This window comes from Scomber japonicus, chromosome 3 (assembly GCF_027409825.1).
Source record: "Scomber japonicus isolate fScoJap1 chromosome 3, fScoJap1.pri, whole genome shotgun sequence".
NCBI lineage: Eukaryota > Metazoa > Chordata > Actinopteri > Scombriformes > Scombridae > Scomber > Scomber japonicus.
Window position 1 is genome coordinate 19,830,237 of NC_070580.1, and position 24,839 is coordinate 19,855,075.

Below are 24,839 nucleotides of genomic sequence, written 5' to 3' on the forward strand. Positions count from 1 at the left end.
GAAAATGCTTGCTGAACCGAAATAAGAGTGAACATATACCTAAACTGTACAGTTGCTCACTCAGGTCCACATCCATACACAGTTGCAATTCATGTCATTAACAGTACATAACAGGGTATTGGCAGTATTTAGCGAGCATTTGAACACACAGAGAGAGTCCAGGTGCAACATGAAAGTAGAAACATCTATCATATTGGTGGTTAGACTCAACCTGTATAATGATAATGAGATTACTCAACACTGAAAAGGCCTAAAATAATATCAGACAGCAGAACTCAGCACAGAAAACAAAGACATATTCCAGACAGATATGGCTTCATTCAAATCCCTCAGCACAATACTTCACAATCCATCTGTATGAGGTGCAGAATGGGCAGAAATGATAAAATGTAGAACTAGCTTGAGGAGGTTCTTTAGGTAATCCTGGCCACAGCATTGATGGAGCATGCGTTCAGCATTGCCACGTTGCTGGGAAGCACTGCACGCACACGCAAGACATTTGGATGATGAAGAGCAACTGGTGAACTCATAGCAATGCAGCAACTCATGCATGTCGGTAGTGCCCCGCAACAAAACTGCCATAGCAGGGCGCTCTCACAGTCTGGTGCAGAAAGAGATGATTGAATGATAGAGAGGGAGAGAGAGGGAGGAGAACAGAGATAGAGACCCAAACTGAGACAGAAAGTGAAATTAGACAGATTGAGTCATACTGAATTGGGAAAAAGAGGAAAGGCAGAGAGGGAGTAAAGAGGCGTAAAGAGGTAGAGAGTTGCTGTACAAGTGTTCATGCACCTGACTGGAGTCTACACACCTGCGCTACACATGAGCTCCATTCTGAGCTCCATTCTGAGCTTTAAGAGCTCACTACAGGAAGACAGAACAAAACACAGAGACAATCACTCACAGAGACACAAACACAAGATCATCAAAGAACCTCAAACTCAGCTGCAGTAAACCACCATCAGTGTTAATGTACAGAAATCAGGACTAATTTAGTGTCTTCTGATCCACTTTGGAATTTTTCAGTCCACAGAATCTTACCTGAGAACTGCACAGTGACAGAACAGACTTTTTATTTCATTTGTGGAGGATAACTGAAGCATAATCTATGTTTAATTCTGTGGTAGAAACAACTTTGATTTCCTTACAAGTTACTTTGTGACCTGATCTGTTTTCCGTAATATTAATGCCTTATATCAGCCGTAGGTGAAGCCGCAGTGGCCTACACAACTTTAAGGTAAGTAAAAGATTTAAAAACAAATCTCATCAAGATTTCCTCGAGCTATTTGAGCTTCACAGATTCTATACAGATGTTGACCTTAATGTTGTGTAGGTTGGACATTTCCGAGCAGCTCTGAGCTCCAGGGCCATTCTGTCTGGAGGTAAAGATCGAGGGGTATGGCAAGAGAGAAAAAGGCAAGCTTCACAAGGCTCTATGGAAAAAACTGACCGGAGGGGAATGGAGCGGGTGGCCGAGCGCCATCTGTGAGAGGCGGGACATTGAAAGGACGTTAGGTAATGAGGTGAATGGCTGACACTTCCCAGCATGCATTTCGAGAGGTCACGGTGGTCAAGCGAGAAACTTATGATGGAATGGATAAAGGCAAGCAGGTAGCAACAAACAATGATTTTAAAAAGCAAAGCCATCATAGACCAGCTATTACAAATGATTAAATTTAACGAGAATGATTCAGTCACACAAAGAGCAACAACTGCATGCAATGCAAACCAGAAATAAGTGGAGGTTATGGATGAAAGTTACCTCACAAGAACCACTATGAAAGCCCTTGTGACATCAACATCATGTCCCAACATTCAAAACACACATATGTAAAGTACACACACGCTCATACATACAACACGCCCTAAAGTACATACTGTACACACGTAAGAAAAGACACATGCATGACAATTAATTACCCACTCACACCATTGTACGTTTTAAACAAAGTTAGTGCTTGCTTATACACTCATGCAGACACATTTGCACATTTTGAAACTGAGAAGACACAGAAAACATGAAATATAACTCCAGAAAAACAGCACTGCAGCTCAAAACACAGGAGCACTCAGAAGAGGATGTGAGTCTTTCTTAAACTGCACTTATTACAAGCACCATCATTAGCATAACTACTCCTAAGAAACTTGAAACTGGGTCTCTCAGCATTCCTGGTGTTTGTATGTGTCTTAGACAACAAATCTGAGCATCTTCACCATTTTTGTACCAGTTAAACTCAAAGCGTAACACCAAAATGGACATTTAGTCTTTGTTTTAGTATTTTTATGCAGAGCCAGGCCATAAAGAGAAGAGTATGTTGCCATTAGTAGTAGAATGGAGGACAAGTTATCTACTATTTTATTGAGCTTTGACATGAATTTTCACTGTGACTTTGATTGATTAAATTAAGCTTTCAATTTAAATTAAATCTAATTTGATAAATCTCTATTACTGTATTGTGAAATTACAAATAAACATATATTTTTGCCCAAGATAATAAAGCATCGCATGAATAATTTACTTCTATAATCCATTCGCACTATAAAGGGGTCCCAAAGATAAAGTTGTTATGAACAACAGGTTACACACAAACAACAGTTTCATTCATTGCCATACTTGCCTCTACAAGTTTCTATGGAAACAAAATGAACAAAAGTAAGAATTAGACAACAACATGATAAATCATCCTGCTCTGAACCAAATACAGGCCTCAGTTCACAAAGACATCTGAGAGGCGGCATGTTTTTCACAAATTTTGTCATAATTCCTGCAACAAACAGTTACTGAAACACGTTGACTTCAGGACATGGAAAACCAACAATATTCCAATGACAGACTATTAGATGTAGCAGTGATAAAAAGAGGACATTGATTGAAGTCAAACTGAAGCTTTACAGATTAAGCTGATGGCACTTTAAAAAACTGAAAATAAACATGTAATGTAGAGTTTTAGCACACTCATTGGGCTCTTAGTTTAGCAGATACCATTTTAAAGTGGAAGTTACAACTGAACAAACTAAAGTTGATGATGATTACGAGGTTATTTTGTATTTTTTCTGCTTTTGTTTGTGACCTATTACATACATTCACCTCTTTAGGCTCATAAAATCCTTCAAAATAAAATGGAAAAATCACTCCCCAGTTGACCTGCTCCCAACTGTTGTCAAGACAGGTCACAGATAGTTTAATTTCATGGGTCCGCATGCCAAAAACGTTACAACACTAGAGGATAATCAAATTTCAACGCGTAATTCTGGTGATGGCCATATGGCTTTCCTGTAAGGCTTCAATTCAACTGTGGAGTCAGAAAAAAAGTAGTACTTACATTAACTTCAGTGATAGCAATATCGACGACGCTACCGACAACAATTAAGGCATCAAATGTGTTCCAAGCATCAGCGAAATAGTGCTGTTGTTAATGCATGACATGACATGTAAGAGTGAAGATGGGAATGAAAGAGAGAGGTGGAGAAATACAGTGAGGAGGTGCAGGAGGAAACAGAGTCAGACAGATGAAGGAAAGGTGGAAAATGAGAGGAAGACAAGGAATGAGTCAAAGGATTTGAGAGGTAGAATGAGGGAGGAAAAAAAGAGAGACAATAGAGACAGTGTTAAGAGAATCAGATAAAAGGTCAGAAATCGAAGTCTTGCTCTAGAAGCCTGTAGTGTGAGCCGATGGCTGGAAGAGAGAGAGGTCAGAGAGTGGCGGGGCCAGTTAAAGCTGAGCTTACTTACATCTATCTCACTCAGAACAATGTCTACTATGCTTCCAATCACAACCAGGGCGTCGAACACGTTCCAGGCATCTCCAAAATAGCCCTAAACAAGGTTGAGCGAGTGTTGGGCAAGTTGCAGGAAAAACAAGTCTTTACTCTCACACTCAAATTTATATCCGCTTATGCTACTAATTTAAAACACACAGCAACCCTTGCTGGCTACTTGAGCTGATTAAAGTGCCTTATTTATAGAGATTGCTGAGCTGCAGAGTTCTAGATCTATTGATGTTAATTCTAATATTACATGCAAAAACACTGCTGCCAAAAACTTGACAAACAGTGAGGGTTGTTATCAAAATGTCAGCACTGCACCCCACACTCTCTCTTACTAGCATCCTGTCCTTCTTCTGAACAAAGAGCTGTTGGCCGGCAAGTCGCATTGAGGGAAAAATAAAAAAAGTATTCATCGACTCATCAATATTATCACATTTACACGTGTTGCTCTGTTCATAAAGATTTAGAAATAAAACTATGATTCAGTAAATATATGTCTGTGTGTGTGTGAGTATGACTTAAGTCACTTTCAGGGACACACACCGGACCTAAGAGCAGTTGATTGGGGATGGTTTGTCCATTTGGGGACAAAAGCTGTTTCCCCAGTTTGTGAAATGCTGATTTTTGGGTCTGTGGGCAAGGTTAAGGTAAAGGTAAATCCATGTAAATACCCCAAAAGTGACTTAAGTAAAAATGTGTGTGTGTTTTCAGTGGAGGTTTTTCTATCCTATTTGAGTCAATGTGTGTTTGTGGTCTGTTGGAAGTAGTTGTGTGTGAAGACATGTGTGGGACGGCTCACCCTGGGTTTGAAAGCGATGAGTTTGAGAACCATTTCCACAGTGAAGACAGCAGTGAAGACCATATTGAGAATGTCCATTACATAGTTAAAGAGCGCCGACTGGCCGTAGTGCTGCAGAACAGACAAGAACAGTTAAGGAAAAGTGAGCTGCTATTATTATGTAAATAATTACCACAAAACAAAGATGTTAGCTAGAAAGATGGAAAAATAAACAACATATTCATACAAAATTGTTTAAAATGAGAAAGTCATTATTTTTAGTCTAATTTTATATCAGTGTCTATAGTTTTTATTATTACAGCATTCTTCAAATTATTCTGTGGGTTTACTGAACCATTTTCTTTCTCTACTGACACATTTTTTTCACAAAACTGGTTGGTTTTAGGGGTGTAATAACTTGACGTCTTACCTGTACAGCCAGGCAGAGCGTGTTAAGCATGATGAGCACAAACATGATGTACTCAAACCCAGTGGAGTTCACCACATACCAGAACTTGTACTGGTAAGGGTTCTTGGGGATGTATCTCCTCAGCGGACGCGCCTTTAGAGCGTACTCTACACACTGACGCTGCACGGAAACACATAGACTTGGTTTTAATGCTTGATACTGATATTTGAATCCAACACAGACAAATGTTATGAGCTTAGATCTTAAAAAATGACATAAATAATAGGTACCGCAGTAGCCATTCATAATAATCAGATCATCTTCGTCCATCATAATACAACACTGCCACGTTTCTACACTGCAAAGCTATTAAGGATGTAAATCTCTTTCTTCGCTCTGTACACATGTTTAAATTGTGACAGATTTCAGAAAATGCCTAAAACTTCATCAAAATGTTTCTGCTGTGACATTTAACGTAACTTACAAAGTTTCTGTGCAAGTGTGGATCAAAAAATATTGCATTTAGTAGTAGTATTGGATTTAATAAGCATTTTGCAGTGCTTAAAGATCTTATATCATTTGATCCTCATTTCTCATCTCTGTGCCAAACTTTTATCAATATACTGTACTGTAACACACACACATACAAACACACACACACACAGCACATTTCGTATACTTGCTGACTCTGACCTGGTTCTTGTCGAGCTCACAGTTTTTGTACTCCTTCTCTCCTTGTTCCTGAAATGTGACGATCACAAAACCTACAAAGATGTTCATCATAAAGAAAGCAATGATGATGATGTAGATGATGAAAAAGATGGAAATCTCCACACGGTAGTTGTAAATGGGACCGAGGTTCTCCCTGTTGGAGTCGATGGCCTTGTATAGCAACCTGAGAAGAGACAACACCAGAGAGCATGGCAATCATTACCATCACTTGTTAATTTCTGTCGTTGTACTCTTTGAGCTGCATCTTGTGCATGAAATGAGCTTCACAGACAAAATGTTATTTCAAATTCTTGTATGCTGTTTATTAAATGCAAAAAATTCAAAACTTTGATAGTAATAAAGTGGGAATCTTACGAAGGCCAGCCTTCAAAAGTAGACACAGTGAACAGAGCCATCATGGCCATCAGGACGTTATCGAAGTTGAATTCACTGTTGTGCCACAGTCGTCTGTGGATGGTTGGCTGGTTCACATCTCCATCCTTATACAGGATGAACGTGCCCCTTTAAGAAAATGACATCATGATGGTTAAGACACAAACTAGGATGGTAAATGCAAGTTATCTACAGCGCAGATACAAGACAGTTTAAAACTAACTTGCACTCTTCTGGGCTGGACTTTGCCTCATCTGTGCAGCGATAGAATTTTCCCTGTGGATGAAAACAAATTAATTTAATTCTAATGATTCACAATTAAACATTTAACTAAATATCTACACACGGCTTCATGAGTACAATGCTGTTGACCTTAAATAGCTGCACCCCTATACAGGCGAACATGAACTGGAGCAGGGTGGTGACAATCATGATGTTACCGATTGTTCTGATGGCCACAAACACACACTGCACCACATGCTGTAAGACAAAAAGATAAAAAATATTTTAGATTCATACTGAACAGAAGAGTCTCAGTTTGGTTATAAGTGTGGACACACTGCAGGACAATGCACCTTCAGCCCTTTGGCTCTGTTGATGGCTCTCAAGGGTCGAAGAACACGAAGGACCCTAAGAATCTTCACCACTGAGATGGCCGAGGACCTAAACGAGGAAAACAAATGTGCGGAGGGTCATTTAACTTAAATTGGGCTGCATCTTTGCTGTTTGTACAACAATCGGGGGCCAATGTGTCTATGTTTGTACTCACTGAATGCCAAAGGAGACAAGGGAAACCCCCACCACTAACAAGTCCAGGAGGTTGAAGTAATTCCTACAGAAGGCTCCTTTATGGAGAAAAGCTCCGTATGTCGTCATCTGAGGAGAGGACAGAAGAAGTTAGTGCAGGAAAGAAAGAAAATAAAACGAAAAACACATTTCATCCACACCAGACACACAAATAATGTCACACTTACACTCCACACCTCAGAAGACACAGACATACATACTGTGCAAACATGATATATCAGAAATAAACACACTCACATATACAGCATTTACCAACTCAGTCAAACACACACACTTCTTCACACTCTTGTAGATCACTCTGATTTGGGGTGGCGAGCTCAGAGCCATGAAACAGGAGGCTAAATCTACCTTTACCACCCCCACGGCCCTTAACTACATGAATGTAGTAGTAAGTCATTCATTTCACAATCGACTATGGGATGAGGCAATAAAACATGCGTTTTGTTGCCATGATGCCGGGGATATTTACTACCTGCAATAGCTCTAGTTATAGTGATTGGAAAGTAGAAATGGCCTTACTGTCACATTCATGTGGACCGTCATCTTAAAGCACATTCCATTATGTTCTTTAATAGTTCAGAATAAGGGGAAGCAGCTCCCTATTAAAAGTTCAGAGTTCAGCAGGCAGAGAAGAAAAACCAGCCAAAATAACTCTTCTTCAAATAATAAAAATAAAGGATTAATTTTCTGAGTGCAAGTAATGTGGAGTCCTGCAGAGGGAGGAGCGTGCTAACAAAGAGCATTCGAGAAATCTCAGTCAAAGAGCAGTGGATTTAGCATATTTTAGTCCAAATGGCTGCAGAGACAACTCCACATTTCTATGCACTCAGTCAAGGAAAGCAGACTGAACCATGCTCGGCAGGAACATGGTTGGTTTTGCCCCCTCTTTTATGGGTAATCTGAAGAACAGTCAGTAGGAGCGGCATGGAGTTAGCTTTGACTGAAGTTGACTTTACGTCTTAGAAACACTTCCCTGAAACTGAAACTCAACTTCAGCCAATGCTTTAACGATGTCTGAAAAGCCCATTCAAATTTGTTGCATTGCACAAAGAGTTGCATCATGTTTTTACGTATCTGCATCATCAAAATCATTTCAGCGATGACTGCCCGAATGAAGTGACACCCATGTGAGTATAATGTAATGTTGATGTGATGTTTCCTTCCCCCAACATGAGTTCTTTGATTAGTGTAATTTGAACAAATCCTGTGTTTGTGTATGCAAAATAGCAACTAAATACTCCAATATTTGTTTTGTTTTTGTGCTTTCTTTTTTTTTTAAAAGAGGTGCCATGAAGAAAAAAGTAAATAAGAGAAAGGAAACAAACAAGCCAGGTTGTACTGAGTGGCAGGTGACACACAAGGAAAAAATGCAGCAAGGCTCTCGTTGTCATTTAAGGGGTTACCTTCAACACGATCTCAAATGTAAACATACTAGTGAAGACATAATCTGCATAGCCTAGGACCTGGAAGGCAACGAGACGTTTGGAGTGTTATTGGGGTGTGGTTAGTCACAGCACGGACAGGGGACACAGGACATTTACCTTCAACACGATCTCAACAGTAAAGATAGCCGTGAAAGCATAGTCAAAGTAACCAAGTATCTGCAAAAAGCAACGTACATGTTTAACAAAGACAGTTCATTGTGCAGCTTCATACATCATATGAAAACAAAATAAATGAAAAAAACAAACATTTGAAGCATTTTCTGGAAAGAGCTTGTGGGAGTAAACATCACAGTAGTGTTAAAATGATTTGCAAAAGTATCCAGTGATTTGTTAATATGACAAAGGGTGGTTTCAGTACACCTTTTCTTATACCAAACATATTCCTAAATTAATCACAGTGATCCTAGTTGTGATGGTGCAGTTAAAATCATTAGAAGGAACTGATGTTGAGACAAACATATGAGTTGGCTGAGGGTTTACTTACAGGACTGTACCAGTGTTTTTGCTATTTTAGCTCATGAAATATAAATTGCATGTTCTTTACATTATTGCCAACCAAAGTGTACCAAGAAATAAATTAAAGTACAACATGCAGAAAACTGACACCAGCATAGAGTTATAACCTTTGAATTTTTGTGAAATCATTTGTAGCTGTTCAATGTTTTTACATTTACATTACCTTTCTACATAATAATTTTCATTGTCCCTGTAAAGAACAGAAGGCCCTTTCATTGTTTGTGGTGGAGTTCACCATCCCTGCACATTATTCAAACTCCCTAATAACATACAGATAAACAATATTTGATCTCATTAACATCGGATTCATTACTCTTCATTGTCTTTACACTGTCCTAGTGCTGTATTAAGTTACTGCTAATGCAAACCCAGCATTTCCCTCTACTCATGGTATGAAGGTAAAAGGCCATTTTCTTTGAATGTTCATTAAAACAAGGTTAGTTTGTTTGGCTGCACTGTTAACAGGCACCAGCTGCTCTTTTGTTGTATTTTTGATGAAGTTCCTGCTCAATGAGTGCTTGCTGCCCCCCTATTATTAACAATCTGTATAAAATCACAAAGTCTTAAGGATCATAACTTTAACAGTTTGGTACAGTTGGTAATTCATCACTATTATAAATTGATTGCCTTAACTCAACGAGTTGATGGCGGCACTACTTTAAAAAAAATCCTTTATGGTGCATTCAAGGGCACAGTGACATCTAAGATGGGTGAGTCACCTGCTAAAAAGCATTGCGTTGTTTTTGGAAAAGCAGTTCCAAGAGACAAACAATACTGTCAAAAGGATAATGTGAATGGCTGTTTCTTGGATTTAAAAGATTGCTGTTGACTCCAAAATCCCTAAATCATGAACGCTGGAACAGACCAGCAGAGGCAGGGTGACCAGATGTCCAGTTTAAATATAGACAGCCCATATTTTCAAGCATTTGTCCCGTTGTCCTGACAAGAACTGCCTTTGCAGTGGTAATTCTGGTAATGTATGTTTTGCAGTTAAGGACAGGATAGATGATGTAGATATTGTACACTGACAGAAAGATAAATGGGCAGACATACACACTTTAAAACTCAGTAAAAATGTTATTTTTCTCGTGACATCCTTTTAAAATCTATCATCACATTTTTGTTGCTTTGCTGAAAATGATATGAACTGAATAACTTTTTCAATCAATGTTGTCCTGAATAGATTTCATGTTACCATTGTCTTGAATTACTTACAGTATCAGTCAAGTTTTAGTAAATGGACTAAAACATGTAAAACCACCAGTGCGGTCAGTCTTTTAAAGGACCGAAAATAAAGAACTACAACACTACAGAATCTCAAAATGCTAAACTAACATTACAATCAGAAATTGGTTAATTAATAATGTCACTTTGCACACGAATGTTTACTGGAAGCAGTAAAACCATTTCTGTAGTAGACTTACAATATTGCGAGCTGAGAAGTTTCGGATTGGATCCTCAGCAGCGAGTGAGACAGAGCTGAGCATGATGAACACCAGGATGAGATTGGTGAATATGTGGTGATTGATGAGTTTGTGGCAAAACACACGAAACCTGGAGCAGAAAGGGAAAAAAAAGCATAGTACAGGTCCTCAGTGTGATATCAACACAATCTGTGTGTATGTATCCATGTGTTTATATAGTCTATATACAACTGCTTCTTACGGGTTCGTGGTGCTGAAGATGAAGAAGGCACTTCCTTCTGGGATAGGAGTGATCTTCTCCTTCTTTACCAGATCAGAAATGACTGGTCGAGGCCCTGATGGAACTTCGGGGTCTTCCTCCTCTGCTGCCGTTTCCTCAATGTCCTCATCTTCTTCCTTAAAAAGAAAAAAAAGAAAAGAGAGTATGTAGTGTGTATCAGAACTCCTCAAACTGTTAGTTACTTTATGATTTGAAGCTCAGTGTTTGAAAGAGATGAAGAGCACCTTTTCATCTTTGTCATCATCCTTTTTGTCCCTGTAATGAACAGATATTTTCATGAATGACAGAACGCTGTTGCTACCATTCAATTCATTTGAATTAGTAATATTTGACAAAAAGTAAACGGCAAAGCTGTCACCCTTTTTTGTCTCCCTCATCTGAGTTGAGAGACTCTGCATCTGCCAAGTTGTCCACGGCGATAGCCAAGAAGACATTCAGGAGGATATCTGAGCAGTGTTCAGTAAAGGACAACTTTCTCATTAAAAACTTTGAAGGAAACAGGGCTTATAGTTGGTGTTTAGGTTTAAATTGGCAATGTAATTTATACCAGTAATAATAATGCAGTGATAAACCAATACCACATGTTTGCACAGTAACAGGAACAAGCCCATAATTTGTTACTGTAGAAGCTACAGGTGCGCCAGTATCAGTGAGAGAGGATACAGTTTCCGCAGATGAAGAGGATGATAAAGTAAAAGCACACTATCATCCCAGTGGAGGAAGGACCTCCGTACGCCATGATCCCATCATACATAACAGCGTTCCAGTCTTCTCCTGTCAAAATCTGGAGGAATGATAATATTTATTTAGTAGAGGGCTCATCAACAGTAGTATGTCAAAAACACTGATAACACTTTTTCACATGCTCCAACAAAACAACCCAGCTAAGCTTGCTAAGAGCAGGCAGAGTTGTGATACAGGGAAGAAAACAAATTAATGCCATCAAAAATAATAAAAATAGATTTTTACATGTATAGGACGATATGGCAATTTGAGTGTCCTAACATCTTACTGTATATTTTACCTCATTTTGACATTGGGAAGTAAACTTAAGTATTTGTCAGGAAATCATGTCATGAGGACTAAAGTCATAATGAGAACAACTGAAAGGCAATAAAAAAAAGGGCAACTAAGTCTGTGTTTGTCACTACAGTTGTGTCACGTTCTTACCCTCTATAGAGAGAGTTCAGTAATAGAGTTCAGTTCACTGATCTGAATGGTAGATCAGGCTTTAAATACCTGAAACACAGTGAGTAGGGCTTGGGGGAAGTTGTCGAAGGTACTCCTCTTGGTCTGGGTCTCATCAAAGTTGAACTTTCCACCAAACACTTGCATGCCCAGCAGGGAGAAGATGATGATGAAGAGGAAGAGCAGAAGCAGCAGGGAAGCAATGGACTTCATAGAGTTGAGCAGAGATGCCACTAAGTTACTCAGAGACTGCCAGTGACTGGAAAGAAAGGTGGAGCAAGATAGGGCAAGAAATACAGATGATTCATTGAAAACAATACACACACACACGCACACACATACACACTCTCAAAAACAGCATGGTGCCATCTTACCGTGTGACCTTGAAGATTCTCAGCAGGCGGACACAGCGAAACACAGAGATACCGAGGGGAGACATAATTTCCAGCTCAACGAGAATGGTTTCAGTGATTCCTCCGCACACCACAAAGCAGTCAAAGCGGTTGAACAGTGAAACAAAATAGGCCTGTAGCCCAAGACTGTACATCTTCACCAACATTTCACACGTGAACAGGGCTAGCAGCACCTTGTTGGCCACATCTGAAAGCCAGAAAAAAAGAGAATGAATATTAAAAAACATTCATAACTGGAATAAATAAATAAATAAATAAGAGATAAGAGATACAGTGGCACATAAGATATCCAAGGCTTCAAAATTGCACATTTAATATTTTTAATAATATTAAAATTGTATTTTATTAAATGTGTATATAAATCTGGTATAAATCTAGTAGAGACAACAGATATATTTTCATCCAAATAAATGCAGACCTAACACTTTCCATAATCCACAAATCCATTCAAAACAAAAATGAATTTGCATTTTATTATATACATCTTGGGTATTGCCGAGTTTCATACCCTGCACTTCTGTCAGCCACAGAGGCTGGTCATAGTGCTCTGATGATATGGTGAGGGTGTTTAAGAACACCAGGATGATGACCAGCCAATAGAAAGGCACCGATTTAACAGCCAACCGGCACTTCCTGCGGCAAAACCTGTTCCAGCGGCGCCAGCGCCGACTGCAGAAGAAGAGTGCAAAGCCAGTATTAAGAATAACACTAATGAAGTTATGCACAAATAAACTGATATAGACTGCCAAATATATTGTTAAGCAAAGAGATAAATACATCATCTCAGTGTATTTATTAAATTAAATAAATCACTACAGTTAATTTAATTTAATAATATAAATGCAGTGGAGTGAGGTGACTCTGCATCAATAGATTTTTTGCAAGTCATACTGTACAGTAAATGAGCTGAAAACACTGCATAAGCTGCTATTCTCTAAAAATACCATGTGGTATATGCTGACTTTATAAAAGTTTTTGATTTATCATCTCTAGTATAGTCTCATTAAAAATACAGTAAAATGAAAGCCAAGCACATAAAAAAGTCAAATGCAGGCTCAACCTCATAGTAACAGTTTTATGCATCATGCAGAGACAAAGACACACAGATATACTGACCTGAACTTGGACTTTGAAATTTTTTGACTGAAAGAAAGAAAAATTCGAAAAGTTTGCAAATGCAGGTTGTGACAGATTTTTTTTATTAACTGGTCACAAGACAAAAGTATCCTGCTGTAAGATTCAGGAAGACAATATCAACATGTTGAGTTGTTTTGTTTTAAAAGAAAACCACCTCAAAGTGTAATGGTTGGAGCATCTGAGGATGAAATGAAGATGACTGTTTGTGCCAAGTGCCTGTGGTGTGAGACTCTGTAGCAAATGTCACAGCTATACTATAATTTAATGTAATAGCAGTGGTCCTTTTTCTGGAAATGTGTGTTGTGCAAAGTGCTGCACATTCTCACCACAGAGGTCCGCAGCATGGGGTCTTTTCATCCTCCCCGTTTGGATTCTCTGTGTTCACAGATTCTGTTTCGCTGGCTGGAACGCTCGCTGCAGCAGTAAATAAAGCAGACATTTACCAAAAAAAAAAAAAAAAAATCTAATAATCATATGCACTTCACAGTGGCTACAGTTCACCAAGATTATTCAAACAGACACAGTGCAGTGTAAGAGAAAAACAAACCAACGAGAAAAAAAAGGGACACAGAGAACATATCGTACAAATCAGTTTACAATTTAAAAACTATATCCAAGTGCATCATAATTTTTTGATAGTTATTTAAAAACAGAAAAATCTAAATTATTATATTATATAATTCATTATATATATTCTTAAATCTCCAAAATTGTTGCAAGGAGCTAAGTGCTGTGGGTGTGCATCACTGTCATCATCAGTATCATTTACCAAGTGCTGAAAGGGAGCTGACATGGGACAGGCGAGCGGACAGCTGCTCTACGGGGGCTGACTGATGCAGACAATGAGGGGCAGAAGAGAGAAGGGAGCAGGGCGAGGAGGACAGAGCTCTTAAAGCTGTCTCTGAAACGCTATACTCAAAGTACTGCCAGCACTTTGGAAGACTGCGCAGACAGATGATGATTAACTGTGTGAAACGTCTCAGTGCCTTAACTCGTATAAGGCAGTGTGTCGAGAGCGTACACTGCTTAGCTTATGTAGACGTTTTAGCTTTGATTCGTGAGTGGTCGGACAGCTCTCAGCTCCGAAAATAGTGCTGACTGCTGGAGTAGTGATCTGGGTTTAGCCCTGTTTCCTACATTCATACTGAGCCCCTGCTTTTGAGATGGAACGTGGGAAGGAAACGGGGCGTGGTTGCTATCAACACAGCTGTATTCCTATTTCCTACCAGACTCCTTTAATGGGAAGATGATAAGATTCTTTCATTTAGAAGGAGAGGAGTAAACAAAAACTGAAAAAGGCTGTGATGCTCGGACACAAGGGTTCACACAATAGTAATGCACAAAGTGATGAGGCATTACATTATGCTACACAGAACACACACATAGACTCACTCGGCTGTCATTCAGGATGCTCCAACTAAAATTTTTAGGTTACTGTTGCTCATCTTTAATATTCATTTCCTTGTTTCCAGTGCCAAACAATGTATTATATTTGAGAATAACAAAGCAATGATTGATAACTAACCTTCATTAGAGCATGTATGCAGTCTTTTGAAAGGTGCTATAAGCATTAAATGATGCTTCTAGCACCTTACAAATGCTTAAGTCGGGTGGAGCAGTGGTCATCCTGCAATTTGCTTACAAGATGGAAAGCAAGGCAGCACCATCGGGATTAAAAACAACAGATAGGCTAATAGATAGTTTGTCTTTGTAAAAATATTTAAAACGTTTTCATTATTGGAGTGAAAACTGCTCATCTTTCTGTATAAGATTGATTGGAGCATCAAAGAGTCACACACACTCATATACACACTCACACACAAAAGAGGTAGAAAACACTGGAGGGAAACCACAGGATTTACCATGAGTGTCGGACGACTGGCTGAACCACCCAAACCTTCCTTTCTTCTTCTCAGTAAGGTCAGCCAAAGTCACCCCTTCATGTGTAATGCATGCAAGCCCATGCATTTAGACACAACGGCACAGCAGAGGGACATGGGGGGCGAGAATGGGCTGCTATCAAAATGGGTCAGAGCAGACAAGCACCACAGGACAACAACAGTATTCAAAATATCAATATCCAACAAAATGACAAGACCAGTAGGAGCCACAGGGGCTGCAGACACTGAGGAGGGCAGAAAAACAACACGAAGAGCGGTTAGTCACAGGAAGCGCTGGCAGGCCCAGTACCAACATGTTACAGTGCAAATTAAAGCATTTACATGTTAACATGTTAGTAGGGGCTCATCGTCGACAGACACCAAAAGCCAGGATGGATGTTGAAGAAAAGCTGTATGGACCTGCCTCATCTTAACACAGAACAGCTTTAACAGAGAACCTTTACTGTAAATGCTTACTTTACACGCGACATTCAAAGTATTACTCTAAGTAGAACAGAGGGAAAAAGCATGAGGGGGAGACAACAGTAAATGAACAGTGTACATTAAATAATGATGGCAGGAGGTGTCAGGAGGAGCTCATCTTTAGGTTGAGGGGAACAGACAGAGTGCAGAGAATAGACATCCTCTGCTACATGTGCTGTATAAGGTGAAGCAGTTGCAGTTTCTCTGTTGTGCATCATGTGTGCTGCTTATATGAAGAGGATTTGGATTAAGAATTTTTCCACTGCTCAAGTAATATATATTCTTTTTCTTTTTTTTCCTTCTCAGATAAACTCCAGTGGTAGTCACAGCGTGCTCCACTTTCATCAGTGACATACATTGAGAGCAAATATAAAAACAGACTGTACTCTCAGCTTCTAACACCTTTCATATGATGATATTGAACACATCTAGGGAGAGACCATTTTGTGGTCAATATGTGTGCCTGTATGTGCATGTGGGTGCATATCTTTCTATCTTTGAGAGAACAACCAGCATTTTCTGTGTTGTGAGGACATTTTGGCTGGTCCTTGCAACTCCAAAGTACAATCTGAAGGTTAATACTTGTTTTAAGGTTTCTCTTCTGTGGTGGAAGAGTTTATCAAAAATAATGGGGCTAAATGTGATGTTTTACAATATAGACTATTTTTTGATTGCTATATTACCATCTGTACCAGCACTAGATGTGTCTTTGTCTGTAGGCAAAAGCACCTAAAGTACTTTGATTTTAACAGTGTTGTGGGATTTTCTAAATGTGAAAATGATCTTTTAGTTTCAGGCAACTGTTTTACCTGTTTTCAGAAACTCCCCCTATGACACATAATTGCCCTCTGGAATATAAACTTGTTTATTTCCTGATTATGTTAAAATAATACGCATAACAATACCACACAATACTATTTCTGCTCCAGCAATTTCTTCGATATGGCACAAACAGTTTTGATCAGTTTTCTGTATTGAAGGACACTTGTTATGGCAGCGCACCACTGTGTAAAGGAGGAAGTGGCACAACTGGGAGAAGGTGCTTACGGTTGCGTTTGCTCTCCTCATCGGCCTCATCCTCGTTGTCGGGGTCAATGTCTTCTGCCTGAGTGATCCAGTCCAGATAACCCTTCAGATCCTCCTCCAGCTGCTGCTTCTCACGCAGCTTCTGGAAGTCTCCACGAGCTTTGGCCTTCTCTCTCTCCTTGGAGAACTCTCTGGGTTTTTAGAAGCACATGTACACAAACACAAACACAACAAATACACAGGAGCACATAAATTACCAAATTGCACATAAGCAGGAACCTGCTTTCATAGCCAATTACAAACACATTTTTCACACAAAAAATAAATAAACAAGTACTCCCTCATATAATATATCATCTCTAATGATAGAACATCTTACAGTTCCATAGTGAACAAAGATATTTCTGCATGTTCTCCTTGTTTTTACAGTATTCACATACTTCAATCACAACATTCCAATGTCTTGTGTGTTTTTCTGAACCCTAGCCACTGGAGGGAGATGTACACCTTTGAAAGACAACACAGCACTATATTTAGAGCCCTACAGTACAGTAGCATATCCTTTAGGCGAGCATCTTAATCATACAGAAAAGGCAATTTAGGTAGACAGATGGTTTCGAGAGACCTGCCACATTTACACAGGATCTAAATTCATAGATTATATAAAACAGCGACTGCAGAAACTATAATATATAAAGGTTCAGAAGAGAGGAGGTAAATATTAACTGAGAAAAATATGTAATTAAGCTGTGATAATTATAAAAGAGAACGTATGAGAAGTGTCATTTGTGTGGTATCAAAACTGTAAGTGACACAAAAATAAAGCATTTAGAAAGTTGATGCAGATAATAAATTATTCCAATCTAAATTAGCCGACAGGATTGCAAGAGGGTCTGAGTTGATGATTATATTAACCTTGTTGGCTTTTTTTTTCTTTTTTTTTTTTTTTAAATCAGGCTTTGCTGGCTGGTCAACCATCCAGAGTTAATTCTACTGTAATACCCCACCCCCACTCTACACAACTGGGAAAGCAAACTGGAGTTTGAGAGAGCTTAGGAGCACAGAAGGAGTGAAGGGCGAGGAAAAAAGATTAATTTCTCTCTCAGGAGGTTGGGTGAGTTGGGAATGGGGTGGGCTGGGAGAGGAAGGAAACGCTCACTTTACCGTTGCCGTGGAAAGGACGTGATAGTTTGACGCAAACAGAGGTCAGAGAAGAACGCTTAAGAGAGAATATACATTTATCTCGACAGAGTAGCCGCTGGTTTATTATGCCAATATGTGTTATATAAAGGATCTCTCATATCACACCTATCTGCAGCACAGTGCACACCTTATGTATAAGGTAATACTGTTTCCTAAACACAGCACGCAATGCCCTGGTGCACACCAACCCACATCATACATGCTTTGCACACTGCAGACCAAAACCACAGCACAAGTAGCCTCTTACCCACTAAGCACACCTAACACAAGGTTTAGCACGAAAAAGGACCCGAGTATGATCAGGCTAACAAAATAAATCCAAGGTGTTTCCCATCCAATGGCGTCATTGACCTGCAGGAGTCAAAAGTACCAATTAAGATACTGAAACACATTCATTAACAGAGCCCGTCCAGCCTGCAATCAAAAGGAGGGTCTCTGTCTACAAAGAGTTAAAGGTGCTTACCCGCTCAACACACCCAACACCAGGTTAAGAACGAAAAAGGAGCCGAAGATCACAAGACTGACAAAGTATACCCATGGAAGCTCAAGGCCCATAGCATCGTTCATCTGGAGGAGCAAGCATCGGCACAGAGGAAGGAGAAGAGGGGGAACAAAGAAGGAATGATGAGATAGACAAGTGTGAAATAAGCTGTTAAAATAAGAAATTATCAGAAAAGAACAGAGCAAAAGTTAGATACCAGTAGCTTCAGACAAGGAAAAATAGAGATCTTGTAGGAATACTGACAACACCAGGATAACATCATATTGTTAGATGAGTTGTTGAATGCATTCAATCATTTAGTCAGTCAATCACATCAGAGTGATAAGAGTTGCCTCAGGACATTATCAGCAGCTTCTTCATCAGAATGTCAGTCACATTATTGTTGTGTGTCTGATCTGAGAGGACATTTAAGCTGAAGGCATATGATAGTCACAGGTTATTAAACTGGGAGGGAACATCGAGGGACTTACCCAGTACAGCACGTCTGTCCAGCCCTCCATGGTGATACACTGAAACACTGTCAGCATGGCAAATAGGAAGTTGTCAAAGTTGGTGATGCCACCGTTGGGACCTTGCCAGCCTTCCCTGCACTCGGTGCCATTGATGGGGCATTGGCGCCCGTGCCCTGAGATCGCACATGGAGCTGGTTCCTCCTCTGCGATCGCATCTACAGAAAGAGACATCTGCTAGTGTCACATAGAGATTTTAGAAATAAATGGTACAGTATCTCTGTAAAATATACCACAGCTTTTTAAAGCACACACAGCAGTTCACTTTAAACTTCCACTCAAACTGTTGTTTGTAGAAGATGATTTGTCTGTTGGCAATAAACCTTTAAAATAAGCCCGTGGAGTCTTAAAGTCCAACTGAAATTACATGTAATTATCACTCTTTGCAGTCAAACATAATATCCACCATAGTTTGTGGAAACCCCGCCCCCTACCAAGTGTCACCTGTCAATCAAACTCACCACCTCTACCCGAAACATGGAAGCTACAGCTCTTTCTGCCGCTAGCTCACCTGCTAGTTCGGCGGCTAACTCGGCGGCTAACCCGGCAGCTACCTCAGCTAACCGACTAAATGTAGACTGTATTCGTAGTAGTGTTAGATACGGCGGCCGAGACCCGCCATAGCTGCAAATAAAAGTAACGCTGCAAACAAAAACAAATGCTGCTGCAAATAAAAAGAAACGCTGCTGCATATAAAAGAAACGCTGCAAATAAAAAGACACACCGCAGCAAATAAAAACAAACGCCGCTGCAAATAACAGAAACACCGCAGCAAACAAAAAAAAACACCGCAGCATATAATAAAAAAAACGATGCAAATAAAAAAAGCCGGAAGTGGATTACCGGGGACTGTTTTTGCCGAAACACCGGAAGAAGAAACAACAACAACAACAGGACTACGAATTGGAAAACGAACTTGTTGTATTGTTAGCTTCGGCTAACACGGGGAGACCACTAACGAGAGTGGAAACAACTGACGGCTACATAGTTCTGGCAGCTTATTACTGTCGTCGTTGTTGTTGCTTGTACGTGTAGGTCAGGAAAAGACGTAAAGGGGACCGTATATGGTTTGTTATTTGTGCTATTACGTTTCGTGTTGGACTAAATACATGGACATATTGAGGAAAGTATTTCGATGTTATGGAAACGGATTTCATATTTCACAAGAATGGATACTTGGCGAGCTGTACAGAAAGTCCTGAGTCATAAGATGATCGTTGTGGATAAAGGGAAGACTTTGAAGGTATGTAGAGATTATAGCTGTTTTTACTTTAGCTGAGTGGCTGAATACTATTACGGCTGTGAGCAACCAATATAATTCGTGAGTGGTCTTGAATGAATCAGGGCAACCTATGCTTTCTAACAATGTACGGCATGAATAAATATGTTTAAGGGTTGGTGTTTAAAACATTCAGAAGGACTTGTGGCTACCTCCCAACCTACGACCCGTCCCGTAGGCGGAACAGCGTGTTTTAAGTGTCTGCAGTTCCGATCCTCATCCCCATGTTGGTTGAAACGGACAAGTCACCCTCAAACACTACCATTTTCACTTACTTTCTAGTTCGTTTTCCAATTCGTAGTCCTGTTGTTGTTGTTGTTTCTTCTTCCGGTGTTTCGGCAAAAACAGTCCCCGGTAATCCACTTCCGTTGTGTCTTCTTTTATTTGCATCGTTTTTTTTATTATATGCTGCGGTGTTTTTTTTGTTTTTTTTGTTTGCTGCGGTGTTTCTTTTATTTGCAGCGTTTCTTTTATATGCAGCAGCGTTTCTTTTTATTTGCAGCGGCGTTTGTTTTTGTTTGCAGCATTACTTTTATTTGCAGCTATGGCGGGTCTCGGCCACCGTAGTTAGATGTAGTGACAATAACTCGCCACCAGGCAGGTTAACCACTGAGGTGAGAGGACTCTCAGTCTTATATAGTAGGGGAGGGACCAAGGGTATGCCACTATGTCACGGGGTAACCCTCTATTGCATGCTCAGAAAATCAGGACAATGAGCGAGTGAGAAACAGTTTAAAGCTCTATCTCCACAATTCAGTACTGCATAGTTATCAGCCTTTTCACATGTTTTCTGTAACCATTTTCCAACATGTATAATATGTTTAGAAGTAAATCAATGAATCGATTTTACACAGACCTTAATAGTTTTGTATTATTAGAATGAAGAACAAATATCAGAAATGCTCCTTTTTGTCAGTGATGACATAACATTGATAGATAGTGAAAATATGCCACATGATTTTAAAAGTACATTTCTCCTGTTCGGTTTCTGATTTTTTTTTCTCAAAGGAGAACACAGGACAAGTGATTTACAAAGCAGATATGTATGTGTAGTAGACAAAAAAAGGGTTAGGGTTAGGGTTTCGATTTCGATTGAGACAGAGAATTTTCATGACACACACTATTAGGTAAATTTAAAATAAGGCATAAGGCATAAGGCTGGTTTCACCTTATGCATCAAGTTGAAAAGCAAATAGATAGTTGCCAAATAGTTTTAATAGGTTTAAGGTCAGGTTAGGGTTAGGGTTTTTCAAGATAAAATAACTGTTTGTCACAGTGTTTTAATTACATGATGCATAGACAGGAAAGTTAAATAGATTTTATGTTTAAAACAAGCAAAAAAAAGGGCATACCTGAACCAGGCATAAAGCAGGTCGCGTGCATTTTACCGATGAAAAGCTCCAGGCCGATAATGGCATAGATGATAATGACAAACAAGACCAGTAGGGCAATGTGAAGGAGAGGGACCATGGCTTTAATGATGGAGTTCAACACCACCTGTAAACCTAAATAAGGAGGAAAATGAACATATTATTAGAAGCCTATTGCACAAACACTTCCTAATTCTCCCTGTTTCTTTTGCCATAATTACTGAAAAAATATAAATTCCAGATGGTCAGTCATTTAGAATGTAAATCATATATATACACGTAACACATATTGGTTGATATTATTATGATATAATGATCAACAACATGAATGAAAATGTACTACTGTATATGGACAAAAGTATTGGGATACACCTCTTAATAATTGAATTCAGGTGTTTCATTCAGACCCATTGCCACAGGTGTATAAAATCAAGCACCTAGCCATGCAGTCTGCATTTACAAATATTTCAGAAAGAATAGGTTGTTCCGAAGAGCTCCGTGAATTCAAGCATGGTACTGACAAAGGATGCTACCTTTGCAATAAGTCAGTTCCCAAACTGTATTCCCTGCTAGATATTCCAGTCAACTGTAAGTGGTATCATTGAAAAGTGGAAGTGTTTAGGAACAACAGCAACTCAGCCATGAAGTAGCAGACCGAGTAAAGTCACAGAGCAGAGTCAATGAGTGCTGAGGCGCATTGTGCATGAAAGTCCCCAGTGCACTTTTGACTCAATAACAGCAGTTACAAACTTCCTCTAGCATTAACATCAGCACAAAAACTGTGAGTCGGGGGCTTCATGGAATGGGTTTCCATGGCAGAGCAGCTGCATGCAAGCCTACATCACCAAGCACTATGCCAAGCGTCGGATGGACTGCCACTGGACTGTGGAGCACTGGAAATGTGTTTTGAGGAGTGACAAATCACTTCACACTTCTCTATCTGGCAGTCTGATGGACGAGTCTGGGTTTGTCGGATGCCAGAGGAACGTTACCTGCCTGACTGCACTGTGCCAACTGTAAAGTTTGGTGGAAGAGGGATAATGGTATGGAATATGTTTTTCAGGCGTTTGGCTAGGCCCCTTAGTTCCAGTGAAGGGAAATCTTAATGCTTCAGCATACCAGGATATTTTGGATAATTCTATGCTTCCAACTTTGAGGGAACAGTTTGGGAAAGGTCCATTGCTGTCACAGAATGACTGTGCCCCAGTGCACAAAGCAAGGTACATTAAGACATAGTTGGGTGAGTTTGGTGTGGAAGAACCTGACTGGCCCGCACAGAGTCCTAACCTCAACCCCACTGAAAACCTTTGGGATGAACTAGAATAGAGATTGCAAACCAGGCTTTCTCATCCAACATCAGTGCCTGAACTCACCATTGCTCTTCTGGATGAATGTGCAAAAATTCCCATAGACACATAGACAAATCCTGTGGAAAATCTTCCCAGAGGAGTGGAAGCTGTTATAGCTGCAAAGGGGGAACCAACTCCATATTAATGCCTACGGATTTAGAATGGGATGTCATAAAAGCTCCAGTAGGTGTCCCAATACTTTTGTCCAGTAATGTGTGTGCAGCGTGTGATCATTATACTGTAGCTTACTATATCTTTTTCCCACTTGGTGAGAATCAGTACTGCTGCATCTATAAATTTGATACCAGTTTTAATACATAAATGTGTATGAAAAACACATATAGTTCAAAAATGTGTCAGAAGTGTTTACTCCTAGTTTGCAGTTATTACACCCAGAGTTCTTGTCTCCAGGGCACTGATGTTGATGTTGAATACATGTTTTCAGAAAACTGTCCTCAGGGTCCATGGCACTGTGCTTACACCATCTGGCCACTTTATGTGTAACCCTTCACACTACAATTTACTGGGAGGAAAGGAGGACATTATGCAAAATAACAGAAAACATGCCAGAATGTGGCAAATGTGAAGGATTGGGTCACACTGGGTAACATGGTGTGGCTGTTCGTTACTTACTGGGTACTCCTGAGACCAGCCGCAGGGGTCGCAGCACACGGAAGGCTCGAAGGGCTTTAACATCAAATCCACCTGATTTACCCCCATGGCCGTGCATCGACGGGTTGATTTCAAGTCCTTCGCCTTCATCCACCTTATCATCTTTGGTCAAAACCTCCAAGACAACACTGAAGAGTCTGTCAGTAAAAAACAAATAGTCTGTCATGGTACTGACAGGATATAGTTTCCATTAATCCACGAAGCAAAACATGAGTATGAGTTTTGGTTTGCATGTAAAACACAGACATAGTATTTTCCAGAGCCTATTGACCTAATATTACTGATATTTCAACACCTTAGATGTTTTTTAGGACAATATAATCTGGATGTGCAGTATTCACAAGAACTGTGGTCACACAGACTTTGAATGTGCTGCCCCAAAAATGATCTCTGATTTGATTATATTATGATCAGTTCTTAATTACTAATATTGTTGTTTTATTGAAACTCCGTTTCAAACACAGGCCAACATCTTAACAGAACACAAAGTACATTGAGTGAAGTTTTTCACATCAAATATAAAATGCTTTATTTTATTTTTGTACTCTACACTTGATTAAATGTTATCAACTGAAATATTAGATTTTAGTTTCTTTCTTTTTTTTTCTAGATTTTGATTGGCGGATGCCTTTATTTGAAAGAGACAGGAAATTACGGAAAAGAGAGGGGGGTGTGACATGCAGAAAGGTCCACCGGCTGGGACTTGAACTGGGGTCCGCTGCGTACATGGCATGCGCTCTTAACCACTTGACCACCTGCGCACCATCAACTGAAATATTTTACATTAAAGCAAATATCTGATGAGTGAAGTGTAATATCAGGTATGAGTACATTATGTAGAACCTACAAGGAAGGCACTAAATATGCCAATATACAGAGTCATATTACAAATACTTTGATAATAATTTATTTATGGATTGCAGAGATAAAAATCCAAGAGATGACATGTTAAACTGAAAACATTTATTTCCAACATAATTCCAACTACAAGGAATTCACTTCAGAAACAGAGATAAAAACCTTGTTGTTTTTCTTCATTTTAAAGCAGGTAATATTAAGGTATCCCTCAAACTTTCAGGGAATTCAGACTAATTAATATGCGTGTTCTCTCACTGGAAACAAGGTCTTACACACTAATTTCTTCGTAATGTTTGATCTTAATGTTTCCTTCTTCTTTTATACATTTCTGAAATCCACATCTTTAAATGTAATTTTTCGTAATAAAGACAGTATGTGGTTTTAATATACAGTATTTGTACTTATCTGGGCATTCTGTCCTTTATTTTGACTTTTTTCA

The 24,839-nt window shown here is 39.5% G+C and overlaps 1 protein-coding gene across 1 annotated transcript in view; it reads right to left on the reverse strand.

Annotated features, from left to right (window-relative positions):
• The window catches only part of cacna1da (calcium channel, voltage-dependent, L type, alpha 1D subunit, a), a 57,552-nt gene that overhangs the window by 11,978 nt on the left and 20,735 nt on the right, over nt 1-24,839 (reverse strand). The window contains exons 4-31 of the mRNA XM_053316240.1: nt 23,504-23,679; nt 21,504-21,656; nt 18,834-19,030; nt 18,325-18,428; nt 16,680-16,849; nt 15,132-15,206; nt 13,596-13,683; nt 13,249-13,275; nt 12,641-12,801; nt 12,094-12,319; nt 11,771-11,978; nt 11,195-11,315; nt 10,890-10,977; nt 10,756-10,786; nt 10,493-10,647; nt 10,252-10,381; nt 8,408-8,467; nt 8,270-8,329; nt 6,829-6,935; nt 6,635-6,722; nt 6,432-6,539; nt 6,283-6,335; nt 6,042-6,188; nt 5,649-5,850; nt 4,977-5,135; nt 4,568-4,678; nt 3,324-3,407; nt 2,619-2,630 (exon numbers count right to left, since the gene is read on the reverse strand). Of these exons, the coding sequence (XP_053172215.1) occupies nt 2,619-2,630; nt 3,324-3,407; nt 4,568-4,678; nt 4,977-5,135; nt 5,649-5,850; nt 6,042-6,188; nt 6,283-6,335; nt 6,432-6,539; nt 6,635-6,722; nt 6,829-6,935; nt 8,270-8,329; nt 8,408-8,467; nt 10,252-10,381; nt 10,493-10,647; nt 10,756-10,786; nt 10,890-10,977; nt 11,195-11,315; nt 11,771-11,978; nt 12,094-12,319; nt 12,641-12,801; nt 13,249-13,275; nt 13,596-13,683; nt 15,132-15,206; nt 16,680-16,849; nt 18,325-18,428; nt 18,834-19,030; nt 21,504-21,656; nt 23,504-23,679 (3,301 nt within the window). The remainder of the gene's footprint in view (nt 1-2,618; nt 2,631-3,323; nt 3,408-4,567; nt 4,679-4,976; nt 5,136-5,648; nt 5,851-6,041; nt 6,189-6,282; nt 6,336-6,431; nt 6,540-6,634; nt 6,723-6,828; nt 6,936-8,269; nt 8,330-8,407; nt 8,468-10,251; nt 10,382-10,492; nt 10,648-10,755; nt 10,787-10,889; nt 10,978-11,194; nt 11,316-11,770; nt 11,979-12,093; nt 12,320-12,640; nt 12,802-13,248; nt 13,276-13,595; nt 13,684-15,131; nt 15,207-16,679; nt 16,850-18,324; nt 18,429-18,833; nt 19,031-21,503; nt 21,657-23,503; nt 23,680-24,839) is intronic.